Source organism: Temnothorax americanus, unplaced genomic scaffold, assembly GCF_048541705.1.
Source record: "Temnothorax americanus isolate GAGA-0224 unplaced genomic scaffold, ASM4854170v1 Scaffold26, whole genome shotgun sequence".
Lineage (NCBI taxonomy): Eukaryota > Metazoa > Arthropoda > Insecta > Hymenoptera > Formicidae > Temnothorax > Temnothorax americanus.
Window position 1 is genome coordinate 1,033,800 of NW_027509401.1, and position 26,774 is coordinate 1,060,573.

At 35.9% G+C, this 26,774-nt stretch overlaps 2 protein-coding genes across 5 annotated transcripts in view; one reads left to right on the forward strand and one right to left on the reverse strand.

The window, feature by feature from the left end:
* Nucleotides 1–26,774, forward strand: part of LOC143899228 (uncharacterized) — a 56,355-nt gene that overhangs the window by 20,028 nt on the left and 9,553 nt on the right. For all 4 annotated transcript variants that reach the window (XM_077409353.1, XM_077409354.1, XM_077409352.1 and 1 more), the window contains 4 exons: nt 9,994–10,396; nt 10,822–11,772; nt 22,306–22,442; nt 23,484–23,801. In XM_077409353.1, the coding sequence (XP_077265479.1) occupies nt 9,994–10,396; nt 10,822–11,772; nt 22,306–22,442; nt 23,484–23,801 (1,809 nt within the window). The remainder of the gene's footprint in view (nt 1–9,993; nt 10,397–10,821; nt 11,773–22,305; nt 22,443–23,483; nt 23,802–26,774) is intronic.
* LOC143899235 (uncharacterized) overlaps nt 25,241–26,774 on the reverse strand; it is a 157,941-nt gene continuing 156,407 nt past the window's right edge. The window contains exon 4 of the mRNA XM_077409380.1: nt 25,241–25,378. Within this exon, the coding sequence (XP_077265506.1) occupies nt 25,343–25,378 (36 nt within the window). The 3' untranslated portion in view covers nt 25,241–25,342. The remainder of the gene's footprint in view (nt 25,379–26,774) is intronic.

Sequence of the window (26,774 nt, forward strand, 5' to 3'; positions counted from 1 at the left end):
ACTTGATAAATTTACATCAGCGAATTTCTTGGTGCATGAGCGTCGGATATGCGCGAAGTGTATAATATCTAGACACTGCGGAAGATAGTTTGTTGATAATCTTTTGAAGGGTCGTTTATGAAGTGGCGCTTAAATTGTGAGCGGCAATCTTACAGAGAAAAAAATAAGGGGCCAAAAGATGCCGGTGTAAAGGAACGATGGATACTTAAACACCCCGTTGTGCGCGATTCGTGCCCTTCTCGCGTTACGCCACGCTGTCTGTGTTTCGTTGTTTCGCGGCTCATAACGGCTGAAACTCATCAGCATCGCGAGAGGGAGACAGAAGGAAACCTGTCGACAAATCTCCGACTGCAATGAAATGCCGCAGCGGATGTCCACATAAAAGGCCCGAATACAAAGTTTTATGTTTATAAGACTGTTGCGCACTGTTACAGATGTAAAAATTTATGATTATAGAAAGAGATTATAAAGAGGAAGACTCTCTCTCTTTTACTACTATGAAAAATTTTTGAAAATTTAGAGTTACGCTAAAGTTCAGGGCAACTTATGCGAGAGCAACTTAATTATTTGAATCAACATTCCTATATATCAATATTTTTTATATTGAATAATTTTATATCCGTACCGCATATAATCATTGTTTTCTTACGAATTATTAAACGAAAATGCTGAATTACGGATTTTTTTTCATAACATTCTTGTCTTTATTTACAAGACGAAAGAAAGTAAATAGCGCGAGCACGACGGCGCGCGAGGACAATTAAGGGAAAAATGTCTACCAGCCCATGAGGAAATGGCAAATATCCTGGCGCGTCTCGACTGACACCCCGCTTCCGGTTTGGTTTATGGCACCTTCTTTCTCACCTGGTCCGACATTGTTTCTTTCTTTAAGACGTCGCTAATAACTTTAACCGCTCTGCGTCTTTTCCGCACGCCGCGCCGCTCTCAATATTTGCTTACCTTCCTTCGTCGAAATGTCCTGCACCGGATTGTACATACAAAGAGGACTCACGAGCCGTCTTTAGGGCCGTGTCTGGTTCGTGGTTTGTGTTCCCGAACTATGGCCACATTAAAACGCACAAAATAATTCATTTTGGGGTATCTTGAGATGAGACATTACTTTAAGAAATAAATTACGTAACAGTTACATACTTAATCTTTTAAGTACGGCGCGGAATAGCGCGACGTTGAAACTTCGCTTTTACCAAAATACTTTTATTTATTTTAAGCTCATGATATTATTTATTTATTAGTATTAATTATTTTATAGATGAAATAAAAAATTTGAAAAAAATATACGCTGAATGCGTACATGAATGTGTGTAAGCCATGGTGTAGATAACGTTTTAACTTTTAACTGAGCGCTCAGCGCATGTACGTACCTATACCCATAGTATTCAAAGAATTAATTTCTTATCAAGAGAAATAAGATAGCTATCTATCTATATATAATTTTTTGGGTAAGATTGGCGCGATGAAATCTCTTTCTTAGAAATACAATATATTCATGATGAGAATTATAATAATTATAAATGTCTGCTTCAAGAAACCAAACAGCTTCTTTGTAGCAATGCGGGAACTCGCAAATATAAATTCCAGTCATTCGTTATTGGTACTTAGACTAAATAGAGCGAGAAGTAGTCTATAAATCAACAGACTCGAGGTTGTTTATAATAAAGGCAAAGATAAAAGAGAGTAGAGTCTTCGAGATAAATAGCGGTTAGTGACCCTTTCACGACCCGCTCTCGCTCCCGCTCTCGCAACTGTTACATATATGATATATGTGTCTTTCTCTTTCCTCATCTTGCGCGCAAGAAGCTTTTCTCAAACTGAAACGAAACGATTTATCAGTAAATTGTTAATTTTGACTTGGCGAACGAATATCTGTCGATATTCCATATATACCAAAGCCTGATGATAGATATATTATATGAATCTCGTGTCAAAACACGTATCAGATAAGATAATCAGAATGAAGTTTCATATTCTCATGAGATATACAGATAGTTTTATAACTTTGATCAGAAATCAATTGAGAGCTGTGTGAGAAATAAAAGGATTATTTTCATGAAATCTGACTTCATTAAAATATTGTACGACTGTTATGGAATATTTCAATATTATGTATGTGATGAATCAAGAACTGCATGTTTAATTTTTAAAAGACATCTTTAAAAATATTGAAACTTTCTTCTCTCGATTGTAGTTGGAATTTAAACCGTATAAAATTAAGTACACTATTGAATACATTTATAAATTTGCAGTAAATATCTCTCCCTGCGTATTTCCTATGAAATCAGTTCTAGAAAAGTGCATCTTTTGTATTTAGTGTTTCTTTCAAAGTGCGTGTAGGATTAAGCTACGTCAACCAACTTTCTCATGAGAACGGTTAATCCTTTTGACATCAGAAAAAGTACAAATGGATTTCGGGGAAAAGAAAACGAGATGAACATGTCGAGTCTGTCGCAGTTCGCTGATGCTTCCCAGCCGATCTGTATAGCTTTTTGGGGTTCTTCGTTTTATTACCCATTAACTTCAAAATGATGCGTGATTTAGCGCTTTGAAAAAAAGTTGAAATTTTGATCATCTAGTCTTTTTCGCTTCTGATTAAGCTTCCTAATCTGAGTCGAGATAAGTAGATTATTAATAATTCACGATTCAGCTTTAATTAAAAATATGAAATTTATTAATACAATTTTATAATAAATTAACAAGTTGATAAACTAAAATATATAAATGTGAAATGTAAATCGTATTTAACATGAGGTTTTAATGCCAAGTTTTAGTAGCAAATAATCATAAAATTAGCGTGTTAATAAAATTTTAAAATAATATTAACAGGAAGTTAGTGACTATAATTTCATAATATAAATATTTTTTAAAAACTTACTTTGAAACTGTAGATGATATAATATAAAAAATGCATCTTTGCACGTTTTTGTTGATACATATTCTAACCGAACTAATGATTTATCAAAAACTTATTCTTGCGGTATATAAACTGATCGATCAATCTATGCTTATCACGAGTGGTGTTCCGTAGAAAATTTAATTAGGCAATCGTTTTATTCAGGATAACCGCATACTCATACTGCCTTTCAGTCGCAGGTGTGTTCAAGCTCATTAGCGCGAACTTGATGCTTCCTGCGTCAGATAGTTAATAGCTGACACGCGTGTATTCAGCAAGTTTATTAGCGAGATTATGCGTCTCGCGTTTTAACAACATATTTCGGATTATTAACAAATTTGATGTCGAATTCGTCGAAATTCGATTCTATGCGTAAAGTATAATTAATATGCATGGCAGTTTGACAATCTGCGTATTTATTTTTTTTAGAAACGTTTATGCGATTATTTCCAGAGTTTATTTCCACAAGTTTATTTTTTTTTAATGATTGTTTTCTCTTTTATCTCTTAAGCGCTTTGATAATATTATATTAAAATTAAATTATTGATGAAATTAAGGAATTAGTTTCTATACATAGATAAATTTTTAAAATTAAAAGGAGAACATTAAAAAAAGAAGCAATTTGATTTTTTGTTTACATTTTATTCAGTTTTCCTTAAATCCACAACGATTAATCAAAGAAGAAAAGAAAGAGAGAAAGTTCAAAGGCCTCTGAGTTAGTATGATTGAGAATAGAATGCACTCATTTCATGTCTTCCTTTTTGTCGTACAATGCAGTCTTCGAAACTGCAGCGAAATTTCCATTGGCGCGATGTCTTTCTCGTCTTATTTTCTTCGTCATCGACGATCGTCTTCTTTGTTTGTGCGCAGAAACTGCGTGATAAAGCCACAGCTCATTGTTCGTCTGGCAGTTGCTAATTGGGTTAGTCCTATTTTCTTTTCATTTGTATGTCATGTCGCGAAATGTCACGAAAATATTGTGGAAATCAAACGTCGAGACGAACGTTAATCTGAGAGAATGTTCTTTTATGCAATAGATAATTCTAATTTAATTATCTGATGATAATTAATATCGAATGCACATTTCTAAGCTATGTGGGAGAAAAGGATATATAGATGTGCGAAAGTGGGAAATAATCATTAGAAAAGTTTTGAATAAATTCTTTCTTGTTATGGAGAGAATAATACATAATATAATATTAATAGATATTAATTTATTTAAAAAAATTTTGTATTCTTAAATTTTATTATAAATAATAATGATAATAATAATTTAATCTAGGCTCTCATTGTAAAATCATATAGTTTATTTGATAATTTTGCTTTCTTTTATATGTATTTGTTATGATAGAGAATATATTATCACATTTTTACGTACGAGAGGAATATAAATATAATGATAATGATAATCGATGCGGTAATGCTAAAATGCGGCCTTAGATCGTTTCTTCTTTTCTTTCGCACTGTCTGCACGTGCAAGTGTGAGAAACATATATCGTGGTCGCGTGCCGTCTCGTATCACCTTATCAGCCTTATCACGTTTTATCGGGTTGAGGTAGTAGTTTTGTATAGCTCCGCGTTAAGATACCGAGGTGTCGTTGTGATCACAAAACATGAATGATTTATCACGATCTATTTGTGGTTTTGAATTGGCCAATCACCGTATTTATATGACATGTATATATAAACATCGATTCCTCTTCATTAAAGTTACGGAATTAACATATGCATTTTCTGTTTTATATAAAAATTAAATTACGCGCCATGTTTTTTTTTTAAATAGATAAAATAAGAAATTTTGGTTCAATTTATTGCGCTTCTTCTTACGCATTTTTTCTAATTACAATTTTTATTTGCATAATATTATACAGGGTAATAAGTTATTTCGTGTACAAATTGTCCCCGCCAATTATATTTCAGAAAGTATTGGCTATTCGAAAAATGTTTCAGATAAAAGGAAGGGTTTAGAGGGGACCAATAAACGATCTTATTATAGATTTTGGGTCCTGGACTCAAATTTAGTTAATGCTTGATATATAACAAGTTTTACAATTCGTTAACTGTAAAAAATTTAATAAATTAGATTTATCATTTTTTTATCTTCAAATCGTTTAAATGTACTTGAAGTAGATATACTCTATGAGAAAAAATTAACACAAAATTGTCAAGGATACGAGAAAACGTAACGTAAAGCAGATTAGCTCTATCTTGAGCCGCGCGGGATGAATGAGTTACGTATGATTATACAGCGATTGCATTATCTTCTATTTCTACTGCCGGCAGTTATCATAAGCGTGCGTACGGCGAGTGGAGTACACACCGCGATTGCGGGCTTTCTATCGCCTTTTAAGAATCGCATAGTAGCCTAATCTGCAACAGCAGTCACAGTCGTCGGTGCAGCTTCAGCGGCAGACACTGTGACGACGCTCGACTCCGATGGCGAATATAGCAGCGTAAGCAGTTTCGAATATGACGATTTGTCTTTGATTCATTGCGAATAAAGTCATCAAAAGAGATAAAAAAAATTATTTTGTTAAATAAAATTAACGTAATAATCTCGCTATCAAAAGTAATATATTATACAGGATACTTAGCGGAGACTTAAATATATTTTTAATTTTTAATTTTATGAAAAATTGTTAATTTTTAATACGTATTAATCGTTGATAATATGTTGATCGCCGTGCGATGATACATACGTTTCTCTTTATCATTTTTTATACGTGCCAGTTTGGAATAAACGCATCAGGCGACTCAATCACCGTGTGAATCATTTTTTTTGCGCGCGCATATGAATGTTGATTCACAGATTATAAATTACAAATTTACAAATGACATGCCGAGAATATGTCACCCTCGTGGACGATGTACACCTGGCCTTTTTCTTATCGGAAATAGGCATAACGCACCCATACCTCAACGGCGCAACGTTGTACCTATCCAACAACTAGATCTCACCTCACCTCACCTCACCTCACCTCATCTACCCACAATGCACCCCCTGTTCTTTTCCAATGTCTTTATTTTGTCTTGTTAAATTCTAATATAGATAAGGAAAGAAATTAACAAAATTATGAAATATGTAAGAACAGTTTCTTTATTCTTATTTCTCTCGAGTCTTCTTGTTTTCTTCCTCTTCTTCTTTTTCTCCTTCGATTTTAAGATAAAACGTGAATACCTACGCTATATATTTCTATTATTACAATTTTTATCTTATCTAAATAACTTTTTTATTTAAATTTATTGTACGTATTATAAACTATATTGCGGTTAAATATTTCGTCAGACAAAGATAGAAGGAGGAGGAGAGTAAAAAGAAAAAAAGATGAGGGCTCGAAAGATAGAGATAAAGGGGCTATTCAATCTCTGAAAATCTCGTCGTAAAACGCATCGATATATATACGCACCATGTTCGTTCGTATATTGCGGATAACAGAGACTGTTTTTGTGGGGGTCTGGAAGATAAGAGCAACCTCTGACCTCGATGTACAAAACCTCTTCCGCTCGTCCAGTGACTCTGAAACTCACTCTCGGCTACCGTTCAGGAAAGTGGTACCATCAATTCTCGCGTATATCTCCAGGGATAATAAACGCTTAACTCTCGTGCTGAAATAATTTCAATCATTATATTACGCGCACCTTGCATATCACTGCAATTAACAGTCTGAAGAAATACAGGTTTATTAAAAACAAACAACGTGATATAAGTATATATGATAGAGCAATAATTAATATTAAAGATAAGCAAATCTTATGAAATATCAATATAGGGAATGTCTCTTTTTATGATATTTAGAAATTAAAAAACTTATAGAAAGACATACGCACAAAAAATGATGAAATATATCAATTATGAAACTTTATATATAGGTAAGGGATATTGGTTTGATACACACATAATAAGGAAACGATATTCGATTAAGACTTTGAGTGCCAAGCTGATTTCGACTGATTGAACTTAATAAATCTAATATTTTATTGCCTTTCTTAATATATCTCAATAAAATTTATATTATTTCTTTATGTCTTAAATATTTAATAAAAATACCCTTAATCATCGGGTAAATAAAACCGTCACTCACAAATGGATGACATCTTTTGCGGAAATTTACGCGTTACCCAGATATGGGCGACATGATACTTAAAGCGTTAATATAATATCAATCATTATAAAATTAAAGTTGATTACGCGCATTTTTTTGTCGTCCACATCGACCATTTGTTTTACTATTGCAACAATGAAGAAGGTCCTCTTCACTGCAACCGCACATGTCCGTCGCGTATATATTTTCTTCATTGAATGATTGATCGGGGTCGCAGCTCTGCATCTCTTCGTTATAGATAATACGATGGGAGCGGCTAATTCCTTTCCGTTGATCTTTAATGTTTATAAAAGCCAAATTTAAAATTTAATTTTCAAATTTTAATTTAAAAAAATTTATTAAAGAATTAAAAAAGAATTAAGTACCTACAATTCGCATAATCGCACGTTATTTTTTGATGTCGAAAGAGTAATCTTTGACGGGCAGTATTATCGGTAACGCGTCAGACTACCCCGTACAAACGTACATTTTATTTACATTATTTCAGAGGTTGGTCAAAGCGAACTGTACTTGGACCTTTTGTGCAAAAATATGTTTTTTAATAGAATTCGCCGAGCGGCAGCGACAGATAATCCAATGAGCCTGACCTTTCCAATTCGATTAGGTAATGTCAATAAGGTCAGTTGAATGTTAAACGGTCGATATACCGCTTTCAGGGGTGATATTAACAATAAGTAGCGGTAGCTTGAATGAAATCGCTATTGAATCTTGTGCATTCTTCGAGCGAAAGATACTTTATCATTCAGATTCATATAAAGATAAAGTACAATTTTCATGTGAGTATATATATATATATATAATATATATATATATTAATATGTAAATTAAGTAATGTGTACTAAAAATTGTTTTGCACATAATATTAAAAGCATATCAAAAAGAGCGAGTAAAAAGGTGGTAGATGATTACGATAACTTTCGAAGCCGCAATTTAATTGCAGTTTTTAATTTCTATTACTTTTTGGACGAAAAAATAATAAACCTCAAATAAAGTAAAGTTGTGGGAATTTTCACATTGCGCCGAATACTTGATGATTCACACAACAATTTAGCTTGGACAATTTTAAACGAATGCTCTCTCTCTCTCTCTCTCTCTCTCTCTTTCTCAATATAGAAATAAATATTAGTCATAGTCAGATGCACGATGATATCTGAACTTTGTCGGATGAGCAAAGTCACGAGCTAGGATCAGATCGGTTTTACGGGGCGCACGTGACATTCCTGAGGTTTTCCCTCATGTGCCGCACGTTCATGCGGCCGATTACTCAGCGGCCGCATGGACAATCGAGTTACACATCAAATCGTCACGATCGACCCATATTACATCGTTCGAGGTCAGACAATGGTCTGTTAAGAGCGCGAAAGTGTACGTTCGGTATGCCGCATTTCGTTTCAATTATTTGAAATATAGAATTTTCGAGAATCGACATATTAAGAGATTTAAATAAATAAATAAAATTGAGAAGGCTAGGATTACTACATATGTGCTCGTTAGTCCTAACATGATACGCGTGAACCCCTCGATAATTAAAAACAATATTTTTATCGTCCCAAGAGAGAGAGAACAGCTCGTCGAAATCATTCTCTTCGTTTCTTTACTCTTATTAGCTTCGTTTCTCTTTCCCCTTCTATTACTCTCTCCTTCTCGTTTCTTTGTATATGCATGCAGTGTCCATCTGTACGTGAGTGCGTGAGTGCGTGAGTGCGTGTGCCACCACTAACGACGCGTAGATAAGAGCACGTGGTTATTTTTGTAACGCACCGGCTAGCAACAGTTTCTTGATGTCATCACGCAGCGTGTCCTATGCCTCTGTCGAATCTCGATCGATTTCAACATTCTTGCGGTTTTTATTGCGCGGTTATGCGATCGCGGTTACTCGATTGTAAAGTAAAACGGGCATGTAACCGAAACAATTCATCCATTTCAGTTGGTCAGTTAAACCAAAAACTTTTTGTTTTATATATACATATACATGTTGCATAAATTTATATTTGATATTTTATAAACACGCAGTATTAGCTCGAGATTATAATTTCAATTCAAGAGTTTTCGACTAATTTAATAAATAAGAATAGATTTTTTTTTTCAGGAAAAATATCGAAGTAAATTGTTTTCCTCAATTTTGCAACATTTAATGTTATTATTTCTTTTAGGAAAAGAACCATGGTAATAAATTACATATGAGACCATAATTATTATGCGCCGAAGAAAAACAAAAGAGAATAGAAAAACATTTCTTTTGGAGCGGATATCGAAATGTTGGGTGCTAATGAACACGTTTTCTTTAAACATATACCGTTTGTCGTTTTTTACGACATTGCCTTTTACACATGCGAAGAAGTATGCTACGAAAACGTGTACCCGAATCAGTTATTTTCTAGCTTTCTATCGTGTTTTCTACAGGGAAAAAGGAATAATTTCCATCGAAATCCATTCCCCCCTAACAGTTTTATAATACCCAGTCTACGTTTCGGAACCTTGTGACATGGTTATGCAACTTGTTACCACCGATCATACTTATTTTCGCTGTTTAAAAAATAACGAATTTATACTTAAAAAGATAAAACAAAGTATCAATGAGATATCATCTTCACGACGTAATATTATATCTTTTAACAGAAATGTCCTGCAAGAATTTACAGCAATTAAATGTAAAATATTAATATTCTGTACTCTTGATAGTTTAACCACGTAATTTACTTTCATATAATTTTGTGTTGTAAATTAGAATAACATAATTTGAAAAATTATTAATTTTTCATTAGTTTTTATAATATAAACTTAAGATAAAAAATAGTATACTAGATTAATTGTTGATAGCTTCGATGTCGTTCATCTCCGTTTTATGCGCTCTCCAAAAGTACGTACATAGCTACGGTGTATAAGTGCGCATAGCTAAGATTGTTCATTTTAATTTAGATTTAAATGTATTCATAATCTATCAAGTGAGATATCCAATGATTCGATTTGACGATTATACAGTCTTGATCGGATATGTCGGGGCTACGGAACCAGCGTCGCAGTCCACCAGGGAGGCAATCATCAAGCAGGAGGAAGAGGGGAAAGCAGTGGCGACGACGGCGATAAAGAGCGAGGACGTCATCGGGCACGAAGTCGGCCAGCAGGAGCAGCAGCAACGGCAGCAACAGCTGGCATTTGTGACGACCGGGGAGGCTGGAGAGGAGGACAGCGGTGTGGGCGTGCTAGAGGCGGGACAGCCGGAAATGGAAAATGGCGCCATGGTTGAGCCAACCGGTGCCGAAGCAGTCGCTATTGCGGTCGCCGCCGTCGCCGCTGTTGCCGATGATCATGCCAACGAAGATCCTAACACCACTTATACCCTTCATGAGCTCGACTATCAACCCACACACATAATCCATGAGAGGTCAGTGAATCAGGACAAATATCCTGATCAAGTATCGGCAAATATTCTTAAAACACTGGTAGAACAACGTAATTTAATTGCGGAATTTTCGCATCCCTTTATAATTGCGTTTCGGAACAGAACTGTCTCACTACAGTTTGCGTAGAGTTTTAAATTTCCTTTCTTTTATATTTCTAAATTTATTCTGGAATGATGTTTATTATTATATACGATTCTCTCCAATAATATTAAAGCAATATTAAAAATGTTTAGGACAAATTTTTTAGTATTATAAAGATTGTCATTAACAAATTCTTTAATTGCGCGAGCACCTAAAAAAATTACCATTGTAAATGTATCGAAAGATCAAAATTATTAATCGCCGAATTCCACCACGTGTTAGTTAATAAAAAAAAAGTCTTTTTATTTTCTTGTAACCCTCAAAGTTTTGGGGGCGGTGATATGAGGGAGGAGGAGGAGCAGCAGCAGCAGCAGCAGCCGCAGCAGCAGCCGCCGCCGCCGCCACCGCCGCCGCAACACCATCACCAACAGGCGCAACGGTATGTTCAGCTTAGGGCGAGAGAGGTCCCGGTTCCCGAGGGAGGGGATAACCGGCACCCGACGGAGGTCTCCATCACGCCGGAGGGACGCCGCGCCAGCAGTCACATGCCTCACTCCACGATGCATCGTTACGGTACCGAGACGCTCTCACCAACTACGACGGACCACCATCACCATCAACAACAGCATCATCATCATCATCATTTATCCGAGGTGCATCAACATACCGCTCTATCCTCTGCTCATCGTCATCTAGAGGATCCGCAGCAACATCACCAAGAAACTGACGAGGACGTGGATCGAGGGGTGAGCGGCATTACAGCTGCCATGAGAGGTGCACGGGGTGATTATTTAGGTGTACTCTTCCCGAATCTCACTTCGTCAAGCACTACGTCCAGCAATGGTGGCAGTAATCATCATCATCATCATCATCATCATACGTCGCACCACCTGGAGGACGTATTGTCCGAGGAGCCTTATTTGCAACATCAGATCCGCACTGGCGGCGGTTCTCCATCGGTGAGGACCGTCGGCGGGTCCCCGACCTCTAGTCATAGTCCGCACGACGATCAGGGTCTTTCGTCGCCACATCACCAAGGCCAGGAGAGTTATAGTCCCACTGAACAGGGCAGATTGCAATCTTTTACGCATCTCACGGCTATGCAACCACCGTCGGTGCAAACCAATCACGGATTGCAGGAAGCCGAGCGCGTGTCCGATCAGCTGTACATTGACTCGATCTACACGCATCATGCCGCCGGCACCCCCCATCATCATCAGGACCAACACGATCAAGGCCCCTCCGCGCCACATTCGCCCAGCGGCCCACTCTCCAGGTTAGTGACGATCGTTATCGTTATCGTTATCGTTATCGTTGCGTGACGCAACGGACGAATGTGCCAGGTGTGAACGGAATTAACTTCAAAATCGTTTGATTCCCGTTATTGGCGAAACAATATTTTTTTCTCGTTTCTTCGTCTATAGAAAAAAATCATCCTTTGTTAAGGTAAAATTAAAGGTAAAATTATTTATTTTAGTGCCGAAAATAGAATAAATCAATAAATAAACTCGTATTGAACGCGAAATATTTTCGACGTTTTCTTTTGAACCGACGTATAGACGTGTTATTGGCATTTTATTGTTAGAAGACCATTTACAAAAAAATCAATAGCGATGTAATATTAAATTGCATTATTAGGTATGCGTAGCAACGTTCGTTGACATCGTTACAATGTGCTTTTTTTATGCGAGATCTGTGCGGTTATCTCATATATAGAAAATTATTTTGTTCCAAGTTCGTCATTTACCGGGAACTTATTCAGCCGTCTCATGAGATATGAGATATAGTACGATCTGTCATACATATGTCGATACATATGTCATTCTTGTGTGCAGAATAAGAATATAATGAGTAATTTTGCGTTTTATACGTAAATAGAATTTAAATTATATTTGGTTCACAGTTAGATAAATGAGAATGATCTCGGTGCTTTTATGCTGGAGGCTTTAAAATCGTGATTCATCTTGAAAAATAATTTTTATCGGAAGTGCGGTACGATCAAACGCACTGTCCTGCAAGACGTATACTCAGATTATTGCATCCATGCAAACGTACAGTCCTTTCCTGCGCGCAAAAATATTTACTCGCGAGCTTTAAGAGCTATTCCGCTTCACGCAGGTCTGTGTGCGTAGGCGATACTTAATATACAGCCCGAAACAAAGCGCAACCGTCGGAAGACTGCCCGTCCCTATGCTAACAACCATATGAAAGCGTGGATTGTCCCCACCTCACTGCCATGTTTGTTGATTTTCCTCGGGCACGAGCCCTTAAATTTAGGTACTCGAGATCCTACGGCGATCGCGTCTCTCTGTCACGATCCTCTCGATACAGTTTGTTCCTTCAGTCTTTGATCGTCAATTAGTTGTTTCAAAATTTTAACAGTTTCTCTTTTTTTCTTCTACATCCTGTTACATTTGTCGACAGAAATTTTTTTAACTTTTTTCTTTTAAAGGAACACTAATCTTTTTATAATAATTAATACATAGGTTAAATTATAAGACGCCGCGCGGTATCTCAAGTAACAAGAAATGCTGAGATTGACGATGGTTTGAATTAAATAACGAATGGGGGATAATTTTACTCGGATTTCATACGACTTTTGCTCTTCGCGCTTTTCTCTTCATGTCCGATGCTTGCTAATGATAAGGGTTCGTTCACCGATCGAAATGATCCGCAGATCGCATTGTTTGCCACCCTCCGATTCTAGGAAGGGAACGAGACAGATTGCTCGCATCGCGAGACTTGCGTCAAAGGCGTCAAGCGTCATGTGAAGTCATATCCATGGTTCTATATTGATTCATTTGATCGGCGCGCACAATAACCGTTGAATTTATCTTTATTACGTGACAATAAATGGGAATGCGTAAAGGAAGAATCGCACCCCTTTGGCAAATATGAATTCACGGTAAATACGAATTCAATAAGAATTTTGAAAACAAAAAATTATTTTTGAAAAAGATATTAATTATTAACGACAATATGAATACGATTAATATAAATAAAATGAATAAATAAATCGATTTTCTCAATATGCCAGCTACAACTACATATATTGCAACTTCATTTATTTTACGCGTAATTTTATCCATCAATATAGCTAGTCTTATCTGATGCGTCGGATCTGCATCCGATAAGACTTTATTGACCGATGAATGCGATTGACTGATAGATTCCCATTGACTGTTAGCCCGCAATTCCACGAAAAGAGAACAGTCGCATGATTACGCTCACTTTCATCGTGGCGGATGTAATCGAGAAGAAATGTAGAATGAGAGAGAGGGGTGAAGGGAGAGAGGGGGAGAGAGAGAGAGAAGGAGAGGGAGAAGGAAAAAGAAAGATGAAGTATTTCTTAACTCACGCACTGTACACGTGCATGGGCCGCGACCTTTCAAATTTGATAGCAAAAGTTCGAGTACAAATTGTGATCCGTTTTTCGTTATTTCTTTTTGTTGTTTTGACTACTTTTTGACCGATCTGAGAGATTGCGCCAATGCGCAAAGAAATTGTTCGCTCTTATGCAATGATTACATAAATTTATTTAAATCTTACATTCTGCAAATTAAAATTATTCGTTATTAATAGGGTGTTGATTTTACTGATATCAAATAACACTAATCTTCGTTGTCATAATTGTCTATCATTGTCTAATAATCCTAATGTATCTTGTAGTATGACAGCACCGGCAACAATCTTATAATTTAAGATGAAGTAGAGGATTAGTTACAGTAGTTACACACTATGACACGAATTAATTAATATTATAGTGAAATAAATCTCAATATAATATATGATAAGTAACATAAAAAACTACATACAGTTATAATGAAAAAATAATTAAAATTTCCTTTTTCTCTTTCTTTTTTTTTCCGAGAACTAGGTATGAGAATATTTTATTAACTATGCTACACGGATATTATAGTTTGAGTAATTTAAAAATCTATGTGAAAAACAAAGTTACAATACGAAGAAAGAAACTCGAGAATTTTTTAATAAATCGCGATCGTTAATAGTGGTGCAAAGTTTGTGAATCATTTGAGAGAGTTTACAGTTCATGAATACGCATACACACACGTCGACACTACCTTTCTACGAATCATATAGAACGAAACCCTTCGTACCAGACAAACTCGTATCGTTTAACCTTTCTACTTTTTTGTTGTGAATTCTCGGTCTACCTATTGTTATACCAATACCATCCGTATATTTCTTTCAAATTTTTAAATTGTAATATTACAACTTTTTATTTTTTTGAAACACTTAATAGTTATCATGAAATTAGAAATTTCAATGAGTGTGTTAAATATTTTACGTAATCTCATAATTGTTACAATTTCTTTTGGTAAGGTATCACGAGGTATATGCAATACGCGTGCAATACGCAGCTGTGTCTACACCTAAAGATGATTTCAACATTTGTTTTTCTTTACTACGAGCATAGTCTTTCGATGTGAGCATGCCGGAAGTGGCACGTGGTAGATTTTATTTTACACGAAGCACTCCGACAAGCATCAATTTGTCATTCGACAATTACTTTCATTTTGTATCATAATGTTTTTTTATTCCAAAACTCTAAATATCCGACTGTGAATTGCTCAATACAATTAATATTCTATTGTTCAAATCGCAATTACGCAGATAATCCGGAGTTTAATATTTCAAAAATCAAATCTATTTAAATTTAAAAATTTGTTAATTGTGCGTGTGCGTGTGTGTGTGTGTGTGTGTGTGTGTGTGTGTGTGAGAACTGTCAGATAAAAGAAAAAAACACGTCGCGTCGCGTCGCTTCGTCTATGCCGTGGCGTCGCGCGTCGCGAGGGCAGTCGAGACACGAAGACGAAAGCGAGTATTCGCCACGAGACGTAATCGGTGGAGAACGTCAAACAGTGGGGCGTCTTGAGTAGTCGATAACGATGGTGGGGATCTCTCGTGACGAACTCCGTCAGAAAAGGCAAAGTTGGGGTACACTGCGAAATGTGATCGCGCCGGTGATATCTCGGTAGGAGGGGAAAACGCGTAGAAAATAACAAGTGGGGATAATTGTCCGTCACTGCAGGAGGGTCTCTTCGAGTGGGGAAGGAATTGCAGAAGGGGAAATCCTGACCACCTTCGAGGTCCTCCAACTCCATTCGGCTTGACGTTTCGTGCACTCTGTTAGATTATATTGCGCTCAGTTCTTGTCTGCCCGGTGACAGATACGGGACGTTCTCTGGCTCCTTTCTTTTTTTTCCGGCACCGCTTTTTTCTTTGCCTCCTCTACTCCGTACATAACGAAGACGAGCATCAACGAAGGAAGACGAGAAGATATCGAAGCGTATCAGTCTGTTACGCCCGCGCTAAGATGCAGTGAGTCTTTTTCTAATGAAAAATTTATCTTATGAAAGTGTGTTACGTTATTGTTTGTCGGTTCGTCTCATGCTCGATATTTCCATATCTTCTCCATTTTTTATATTTAATTTTAAATTGCTTATTATAAACAATTACTGGAACTTATTGTTCTATTATATCTGGCAATTATACATAATTATTTATTTATTAGCATCTCATTATAATAACACTTATTTGTCTTTTATTTATTTAATATAGCTGAAATACTTTTTTTTTAATATTGTGACTTATAAAATAAAATATAATATAATATTACATGTAGAAGTAAGTATTTGAATAGAAACCATTAACTTTTAAAAAGAAAAACGTGGGCTTATATTTCAAATTATTATTTTAACCATTTAAATTATTTTTAATTACAGCGTTGTTCTCTTTTTTTATCGTATTGCAATGTGTTATTTATTTTGTCTATAATCGCAAATGAATTGATACATTTGAATACACTCTCTGCAGATATTTGAACATATAAGATCTTAAATGTGTGGAGAGAACTTAATAATTTTCTCAATTTTTTTTATCGATATTCATATTTAACCCTTTATATTTACACTTCATAATTGTTAATTTATTCGACAATATGATTTTTAAATCACAATTAGAAGAGACCCATCGCCGTTTATTAAAGAAATATCCTTTATCTTAATGTCTATATTTTTAATATATACATATATATCCCACATTGGTCTTGCACGCGCATTCGCGTTTCTTTTTAAAAATATGGTTCTCTACGTACGCGTGTGTCGCATCTGTAAATATTAAATTCATACACTAACGCGATTTAGTTTTGCGCTCTGTCAACCCTGACTGTATAAAAAGATCAGCGGTGATATCTTAAACAATCTCAATGCGGCTAAGCAAATAAGAAATGGTACCCTTCTTATCTTTCGTCATACGAGATATCTACCGTGTTACAGGATTCTTGAAACAGCAACAGACTTTTCGTTACGTTAAAATATTTTCTATAATCGTAATTTCCTGTAATTCCATTATCGCGCTTCTCCTATAACGACAAGAGAGCTAGACAAAAAAAAAATAAGAAAATTAATTTTAAATTCCGATATTGAGGAGACACCATTAATATTTAAATTAAATTTTAGGAAAACTACACAAATTTATTCTTTAATTCAAATGGACGAAATTTTATTGCAAGACTCACATCGTGATGCTATTAAAGAAGATGAAAAAAATGTGGAAGAATTTTTCATTCAATATCGTTCAGCTATTTTGAAATCCAATTTTCGTCATATACTGTCAATTGTCGAAAAGAATTCTAGAACTTGATATCGATTTCTATATCGATATCTATCCTATGCAAATATACATGCATTTTTTACCTTTGGGTAACGCATATATGTAGATACAAATACTTATGTACTTGTGATCAGTAGGCTTATCGTTCTCATCTTTACGTTTACCCCACCTTCTTGCGCGAGCCATCGTGAGAAGCGCCTTATCAGCTCGGTGGATTCAGATAGTCCTACGGCAGCAGGGCTATAACCCCGTCGACATTAAACTCGCTATATTGGATTTCGCGAAATTCGCACTCCTCGTCAACCGTGAGGAACCCTCGTCTTTCTCCAGTAGCAAATAGTATGCGTATTATATCTGTAGTTTATCTTATGTTTATTAAATAAACTCTTGTCACGCGCTTATAACTTCGATGAGCTAATCTGGAATTTCTCACGAAAAACGATCGAGAAAAATTGAAATTAATCTCACAAAAACTTATCATCAACTTTAATGTTTCATATTTCCTGTTTCCATTAAGTAAACATAATATCAATTTATGCTATAGCATTCGCATTTATTATTTATATTTAATATGAGAATTCTCATATCTGGCCAATTTCATTGATCTTACATATTATCTAAATAATCTTCGCGGTTATTATACTTGTGTCTTGTGGAAGGAAGAGTTTGAGATAGAGATTACTAGAGGCGGCGGCGGTAATAATTAAAAGTACGGCGGAGATTCTTAGAAGAAACCCGAGATCTGCTATTAAGCTCCCCATGCAACTGTTATATACGCATGCATAGAATATGCACGCACACATACATTCGCACGCTGATCATAAAATCGCCCTCGATTCCTGTTAATATGACGTTACGTCATTGAGCATTAGGCCCTCATTCGTGTTTGTCAAGAGCAAACTCTAGAGGCCACAAGAAATATTATCTGCCCATATATAGGATAAAAAAATAAAAATTTATTGCATTTTTTATTTATCTCTTTTGTTTATTTCTTTTTTTTTTAACGTCTAGGATTTTATTTGATATTATGTTAAATAGTGCTCCGAATAATAATAATACGCATAATCAAGATTTTATTATCATAAATTTTATTTTTTTCTATTCTGAAAATATATTTACTTATAGTGAGTCTAGAATTTTGTAATTTTATTTATTTAGGATTTTATCAATATTTGTTGACCATCGGATGCATTGTGTATTTTTTTTTTCACTATTTCTGTAACCTCTCCTAGTTTGTCGAAGGAAGGTTCCTTCCGCCTCACCACCATCGGTCGTTTAAATTGCGAAACGCATTAGCGAGACGGATCGTGCGCATCGTTGCACCGGGCGTGCAATTGCATGCAGCGCGTGCCCATTTAATACCGTTTCCTTTACGTATTAATGGTTTACAAAGTACCCGATTGCACCTGGTACACAACCATATCCAGGATACGCGTAACCAGTTTCACAGAGAACGGTCTCTCGCTCCTGATGCACTCGTATTGCATTGGACGTTCCATCGCACTTAGCTGATGCACTTAAGACATCCTCGTGCCAGTTGAGCTCGTGTCAGACGTACGACACATCCTAAGACAATCGAAACCGTTAGACGCGACTCTCATTCACCGGTATTTACATTGCCGATGTAAAATGCACCGCGGGTTTATCGCGCGTGCACAACTCTTACCTGCGGTCGAAAATGCATATTTATAAGCTAGGATAAATTATTATATATTCTGGATTCTTTGTGATATATATAGTCAATTTAAAACTTGAAACTTTTGTTAAGGAATTTTTTATTACGGAATACTCGAAAAGATATTTGCCGTGCACTGTTTAAAAAATACTATAGGTTCTATTCATAAAATACTTTTTCATCTCTCTTCCGTCATTTTACAATTTATTCGGAAATTAATTCCATCTTCTTTTACATCATTGAAAATATTTTTGTTTCGATTGTCGTCGATACCAGCCCGTCCTTTCGAGTCATAACCTACCTTAACGTTATGTAAATATAAATCGTCTAAGCAGATTTCTTGAAAGGTCGGGCCACGTCGGGTGTCGGGTTCACCGTTTGGCGATCAAGAGTAATATGCTGGATATATGCATTTTTACACGCGAGTCGCAGTTTTCATTTAGCCACTCACGTGCTAATATGCCTAAACGCGCATGCCGTGCACGTGTGATATAAAATACTGAATTCTAGAAAAATTTAAGCTAATATTGGAGAATAAAGAATTAAATTTTTTAATTCTATCACACACAAGCATCGCTTGTACTTCCTAGATATATTTATTTTTAATATCTATAAAATTTTTGCTTTTTTTTTGTTTAAAATTTTAAGTTTAAGTCGTTGATGTACATTTAAACCATAATCCTAAATCTTGTCAATCCATGTAATTTTAATTAAAAATTTTCGCATATATCTTCATTCTCTTTATATCTCTGATTTAACAGTTAGCATGTCACAGATCTCTCTTTTCGTGCTTAATTTTCGATGAAATTGTACGCGCTTATCGATGTTTCTATCTTTCTTTGTCGATCGGCGGTGAGTTGGAGAATCTTCGACATCGCGAGAGCGATCGCACAAAGGTGTCTCTGGACACGTACCGGTATGCAGAAACGTGCCCAGGCCACCGCGCGACTGCTCAAGGTCGCATCCGTATTGACATCATCGCGAGCGTACAGCGCGCGGTGCTTTCGTTTGTTTTACGCCGGCCGCTTCTTTACCTTGTTTGGGACACGTTAATGCGCTCGAAGATAAAGTGCACGTGCGCGCGATGCGCGCGTGGCATGCGGAGTATATACCGACGCGACAATGGCAAGATGACTTTTCCTGCATAATTATCATACATAAGAATCTGCTAAGATTTATCATACAGTCCAAGTGGATTATAATCTAAATTAGAATGAATAACGATCATTTAATTATGTAATTGCTATATAATTAAAAACTAAAATAAATAAAATTAATAATAAGAAAAGAAATAGGATCGTAACGATAAAAAATCAATTTAGTAACAAAGTCATGCGATCCAAGCCTAGGTCTTTTTGGCAGCAATATTGGTTTCTGTATGCATATATATATATATATATATATATATATATATATATATATATATATATATATATATATACATATATATACATATATATATATATACATATACATACGACGCCCTACACGGAATGAGGGAGGTTCCAGGTTTGAACCCTGGCTGAGGTAATATTTTTCGCAATAAATTTCTTTACAGTTTTTAGATAATTAAATTGAGTCGATTTAATTCCGGGTGGGAAGGGGTTTTTAATTCTAACAATTACTGTGTTTTAAGTCCGAAAATTTAATCGGCGCGCAGTGGTTTGGAAAATTTATATGTTATATATATATATATATTATAGTATATATGCATACAGAAACCAATATGGTGCTGCCAAAAAGACCTAGGCTTGGATCGCATGGCTTTGTTACTAAATAAAATTAAGTTCTTTGAATACACAAATGAAAAAATGTATCAATATTTAAATGTAATTGCTATACACAGTCTTCGCTAATATATTAAGAAGACATTACTGACATTTCATTCGTACACGTCATCACTTTGACTTGACTTTGACCGTGTAACGTGTAACTGGAATTTCCAAAACTTCTCGGAAAATTTCATGCAGGGAATTTATCGGCATTCCCCGCCGAAGATAAGGTGTCGCTTTGAAAAATGCGTTTAAGTGGAGACACATAATTCGCTCGTGCCATGCGCCTGAAAGCTCGTTATGTTATTCCGTTCAGGTTCAGGTAGAATCCTGCTGCGTTTTCAAGTGGCCGCTGAGCCGAAACCAGGTATAAACAACTCGTAATGGTAATGGCGATGGTAATGGAGTAGCCATGTCGTTCCGGACTTTCGTATGATGAGGGTCATCCGTAGCAGGAGACGCAAAGGGAGACACCGAAAGGGTGCCCTTCCGTTCCTCGGGTACGCGGGCACGCGCCCGCGCCCGCATTATGAGTCAAACCACGGTTTCCGCTCTCCCGCGACGGTTACTTTCCGGTGTTTCCGACACGGAACAGCGATTTTTTTCAATGATAATAATACAGTGATACTGTTATCTAGTTAAAGACATATGTTTGGAAATCAGTTGCACAGAAGTAAGAAAATCTTATATTTATATATATGCTTCTCATTATTTTGGATAGTAATTGAATATTTTTCGTGTAAGTGTTACTTATTTTTCACCCTTTTTTATTTAGCATTTCTCTCTCTTTTTTTCAATATTAAATCAAAGTTAAGTAAAAAAAATTTTGACAGAGGTTTAGGTTTAGGTTTATAAGCTTGGTGACTGACGTAGGTCAGTCTGCGGTATGCAATCTAGCGCCACGCTATGTACATAGTGATATGTACAAGTGACCTGCAATAAAAATAAGAGTAATTCTCTAGGGCATTCGGATCGAACGATCAATTCGAACGATCGATTCGCGAGGTACACGCCGCGCCGCCTCGCGATCTACAAATCCCATGGGTAGGGGCGTATTTATTCGCGAAACGTAATCTGCGCACGAAATATGAGGCACACGAGCCACAATTGACACTATTTAATTTTTTTATTGCTGGTGACGCCTAATTAAGTTTGGTCATCCTACGCTCCTCTCTCTATTAGCGCTTAATATTATATATATATATATATATATATATATAAGCTTAATTTTAATATTAAGCGTTCAATTAACGTCGCTTACTATGGGCTGTTGTAGCTGTAGATAGTGAAGACGCATACAGGTGTTCGGCACTTACTTCGTCAACGATTGCTTAGCAACTAAATATTATTCATGCTTCATATTTTGTATTTAATATTTATATTACAAAATTGAATAAAAAGTAAAAGAATCGAATAAAATATTTTCTTTATTAAAATAGTAAAGTAAAATAATTCAGTGTTTCGCTTCTATGCGTTCTCTACAAAATATACGCTGGCAAGAAGTCGTTGTGACCCATTAATAGCGTCGGTCGTCGCTGAGCGCGTTTTACGCTGAAATTTCCTACAGCGAAAGGGTTAATAATTAAATGTATATTCAGTTTCTCTCTTAAATTTTGAAAACAACTCGATTATCTTTAAATATAATTACCATAACTTAACCACAGAAACGACGCATTTCGGATTAATCGAATAATATGCGTTCTACATATAAGCTTTGCTATTACAGTTCATCAATGTATCGACCGATGAGTGGCGTGAGCGCGATGGGTACCGCGGCTGGAACCGGAGGAACCTATAGCCTCCCTTACATGACGAGCAGTCCCACGGAACTGGCATCGTCACCTCAACTTTGGAACGCTCAGGGTAGGTATCAGCTATCTCAGCCATGTCAAGATAATTGACCCGATAATGCTTAAGGCTCATGTCGGCTCATCTGGATCTCAAGTCTCTGACGTATTAGATGGATGGAAGAAATTCCAATTTCTTAAGAGAAAGATTCATTAAATGTAACAAAATTTTTATTCTACACCCGCGTTACAACTCTGTTAATTTAATATCTTTCTCTCTACGCGTATACAGGCAATATTTAATAATATTTTATTAAAAATTATTCACACAATAGAATAGTTACATATAAAATATTATCAACGATTAGTTATCACTAACAAGGAAAGCCTCCCAGGTTCCACTCCGATTTTAATGAAACTTGGTCGATTTGTAGAAAAGAAAATCAGCCCTCGAAATTCGGCCAAATTTTCGTTTTTGAACTATGACTTCTAATCTAATTGTAAGCATAATAGCGCAATTTCGTAAATATACATAATTTCGAAAGCTATTCACTGGTATAAACATTAATTTTCAAAAAGACAAAAAACCTATCTAATATTAACAAATTAATAAACAGCTATACGAGTCAGGCGCGGTACATGGTGCGCAAGTAAAGAAATTAATAGTTACAGAAAAGTAACGAATTACAATGTATATATATAATATACATATACATATATTCCATCTAACATAAAGTCTATATAATATTTTGACCCCTTCTACAAATCCACCAAGTTTAATTAAAACCGGAGAGGGACATCTGGGAGGCTTTCCTTGTAAGTTATTAAAATTTTATTTAGCCATAAATATTAATTATAATTAATCATATTTTTAATTAGTTTTAAATTGATTTTAATAAAATTATGATTTAAAGCTTAAAGAGAGACATATATAAGTATAGACTGCCAAAATTTGAAAAATACAATAAGCAATACAATAAATGAAGCTCATTATTTTGGATAAGAAAAACAAATGGTCTTTAAATTAGTGAAAGAAACCACGATGGTTAAGAGAACAGTTCATAAATTTTGGAATTTTTTTGTTCATAATACATTTTCGTTGTGTGTTCGTTGACAGTTACAGGCCTGAGCACCGGACTTTCCATTTCTGAGGATTATGGCAACAAGTCTTCGGGCACGGTGTCTCATCAATCTTTACCAGCGTTTTCGCAACCTTTCGGCGCTCGGTCGAGTTTCCGCGGTTACAGTCCGCCATATTCGTCCTCTCAGCAGAATACCACGGGCACTGTCGCTGTCTCCGCCGTAGAAGCTACTTGGACGTATGCATCGCCAACCGATGCATTAACGACACAATATGGCACACCGTCTAGACGGCAAACTGTTAATCCGGCGACAGCACCGACGCAAATTAGCGCCGCGGCGAGTTTAACTGCAAGTAAGTAAAATATTTTTCTATAATTAACCAAATGGCACTTAATAATAATAGTGTTAGTTTTATTGTTGAATTGAATTAAGTATAATTAGAAATTAAAATTAAATTAGAAGAACTATTTTAATGCTATCCTTGTGAACAAAAATAATACAAAAAAATAAATACGTCAAAATTGTTAAGACATCTTTATTCTTCTCTAATGAAGATGCATGTTTATGAAAAAATAATCCAATTTATCATAGTCTTAAAAGTTAAGTCTAAAAAGTTGATTTTTTGCAAATAAAATTTAAAAAAATATGATTATGGTCGATCAAGATTCAGCATTAAAAGAGTTAATAAGAATTGATCAACACAGCAGGCGAATCACATAATTTTATCGTATAAATATATGTATAATAAGTTGATAATTATAATAAGTTGAGAATTTTATTCTTTTTGTTTTAATGCTATAACTGAAAGAAATCATGAGAGATCCTTATTAAATCCGTCTGACGATAATAAATTTGCTTGTACTCGTGAAATTTGTCATAGATCGATATTTGCAGTGATCGCCGTGTATTCTCACGATTTAGATTATCAAATCGCAGGGTTCGTGTCTCCGGTAATAAAGTTGCAAGAATTGGCCAGGTATCGTTGAGATAACGCGATGAACGTGTGTTGGCCATTTTATTTGATCCGTGGAATTCGACGAGAAACATTCTTTGTAACTTATTAATTATCACGATTTCTGTTGAACGTATTTTGTAATTTTTTCACGTGCAGCTTCAGTGGTTTGTAAGAATATATTTCAACATATATTTTTATCTTCTCTATTTTATAGCATATTACATAGTTTGATTGTTCCATAAAGCCATTCTCAGAAAAAATTTTAATTTCTTTAATTTCTTTCATATTTTGTTGGCAGTTTTTTAATTTTGTTTTACAAAGTAAATATTTTTGAAAATGTATGTTAATATTTATTATCGATTATTGTATTTGCAAAATTTATTTATTTCTATTTTTGTTTCTGGGCATAAATGAATAAATTTTGATTATGAATATAATGTGCGATAGATACCGGTAGGGGCTGGAGCTTCATTAATGCTAAACTACACTGCAGTTTTTCTTCTTTGTTTTTCCAACTTCTCGACATATTCTTCGACTAATTCCCAAACTCACGCAGCAGTTCGAAATACGAAACCGCAAAGTGCAGGGTAACATGGCAGCATGGGGAGTTGGAAGTAACCGATCTGTAAGCAACCCTCATTCGAGGAGGTCCTCGAGGAGCCAGAGACTCCTCTGGTCGTATGCGACGGCCCGTCTATCGTGCGTTCCTGAAGTGGGCGGTGTCCTTTGATGTGACGATTCTTCGTCACGCGCATCTGCGATTCCGTACAGGAATAAATGAGCGCCGGCGCTAAACGACACGAGGTGGTATCCCGCATTACATCGACGTGCATCGACCGTGCAGTGATATGGATATCGTCAAGCGTGATCGGTGGGCGTGTTGCATACATGCTCCTTCGAACTCATCTCGAATTCCGCGCTTGACGCACATGCGTCATTCAAATCCGCTCTTTCTGAGAGTTATATGCGAGCAACTAAAAAAGAGGCATTTAATTTTTATATTATTATTATATTCTCATCCGTGGATATATATGTGTGTGTGTGTGTGTGTGTGTGTGTGAGGAATTATCTTCCCGTGGTTATATCACGATTTATTCGATATTATATCGAGAGAGAAAGACATTCTGCTTTTGTCGAATTCCACTTTGTTGGATTTTTTAACAATATGTACGATTCCGGGCGGCGAGGTATTGCTTCTCCGCAAATGATGAATTGGCTGTAATTTAAGCTCTCGCGATGATCATGTTACAATTGTCATAAATAACGAAGAAAAGGATTCGATGTTCGATGTTCCGTTAGTCGTGGAAAATTCGGCACGGAGGCGAGCGACTTAGCGACGGGTGGCACAAATAATAACATAGTTGTGACTAATACGTTCACGGTACTAAATTAGGGTTGTGCCAGCAGACCACTCGAATATCGTGTTTCAGTATCCTCTTACTTGACACAGCATCCCTGGGGGCAATATTTCTCGTGCGACTTTTTTAGCCTGCACACTGCACATAGCTATAATGTATATACGAGTGAATATTGGATGATCGATAGGATGTGATAGGTGGTGCGTATCTTACGAATTTCCATCGTTATCGGGAGAGATTAAAAATTTATCGTTCGTATAGGTCACTGGCTGCTGACCACTGACATGTCGACTTTGTAAACGAGAATCCGCGATATGAATTCGCGGTTTTGTTGTGCTTTGTTGGCCTGTCGGGAGCAGATTAACTAATAAATATCAATGAACTCTTTTCCAACCCGCAATCGGTCATACACATTTTACAATACCTTTTACGATCTCGCTAATTTAAGTTATATATTGCATAGAATCTAATGCATCTCCACTAGAGAGAGAGGCGAAATAATAATAATAATAATTATTATTATTATATTATTATTTCTTTATAATTAGTATATTTTCTTTGTTTCGCAATAATTTTGCAATTTGTGTATATTAATTCGTCGTTTTAATTTCATAAAATGTTTTATTTCGATTTTTTATTCCAAAAATTTAGTTATTATTTTATGGAAGTTTTTTCGGGAGAATGTTATTAAGTATATTTTTTCGAAATTGATGATTTAGTTATGATTATTCTCGTGTGATGTATTCTGTCGCTTCGTGGATGCATTCCCGTCGCACAATTTCGAGTTCTTTATTATCTGTGATTTCGGGCTTCGCGGTAGCCGTGAAAGAGCCGCGTTCTTAATATATCTCCATGTCGTCGTCCGCGGTCGGTCCGCGACACCTGTTTCCGCGACGTCACGCGCCCGAGCCGGCGCGGGCGGCTATCGAAGGAGGCATTGATATGACCATGACCTAGGTTGCACGAACGCGTAGGCCTAATCTAGTGTCTACGTGCGATACAGAGGTATATA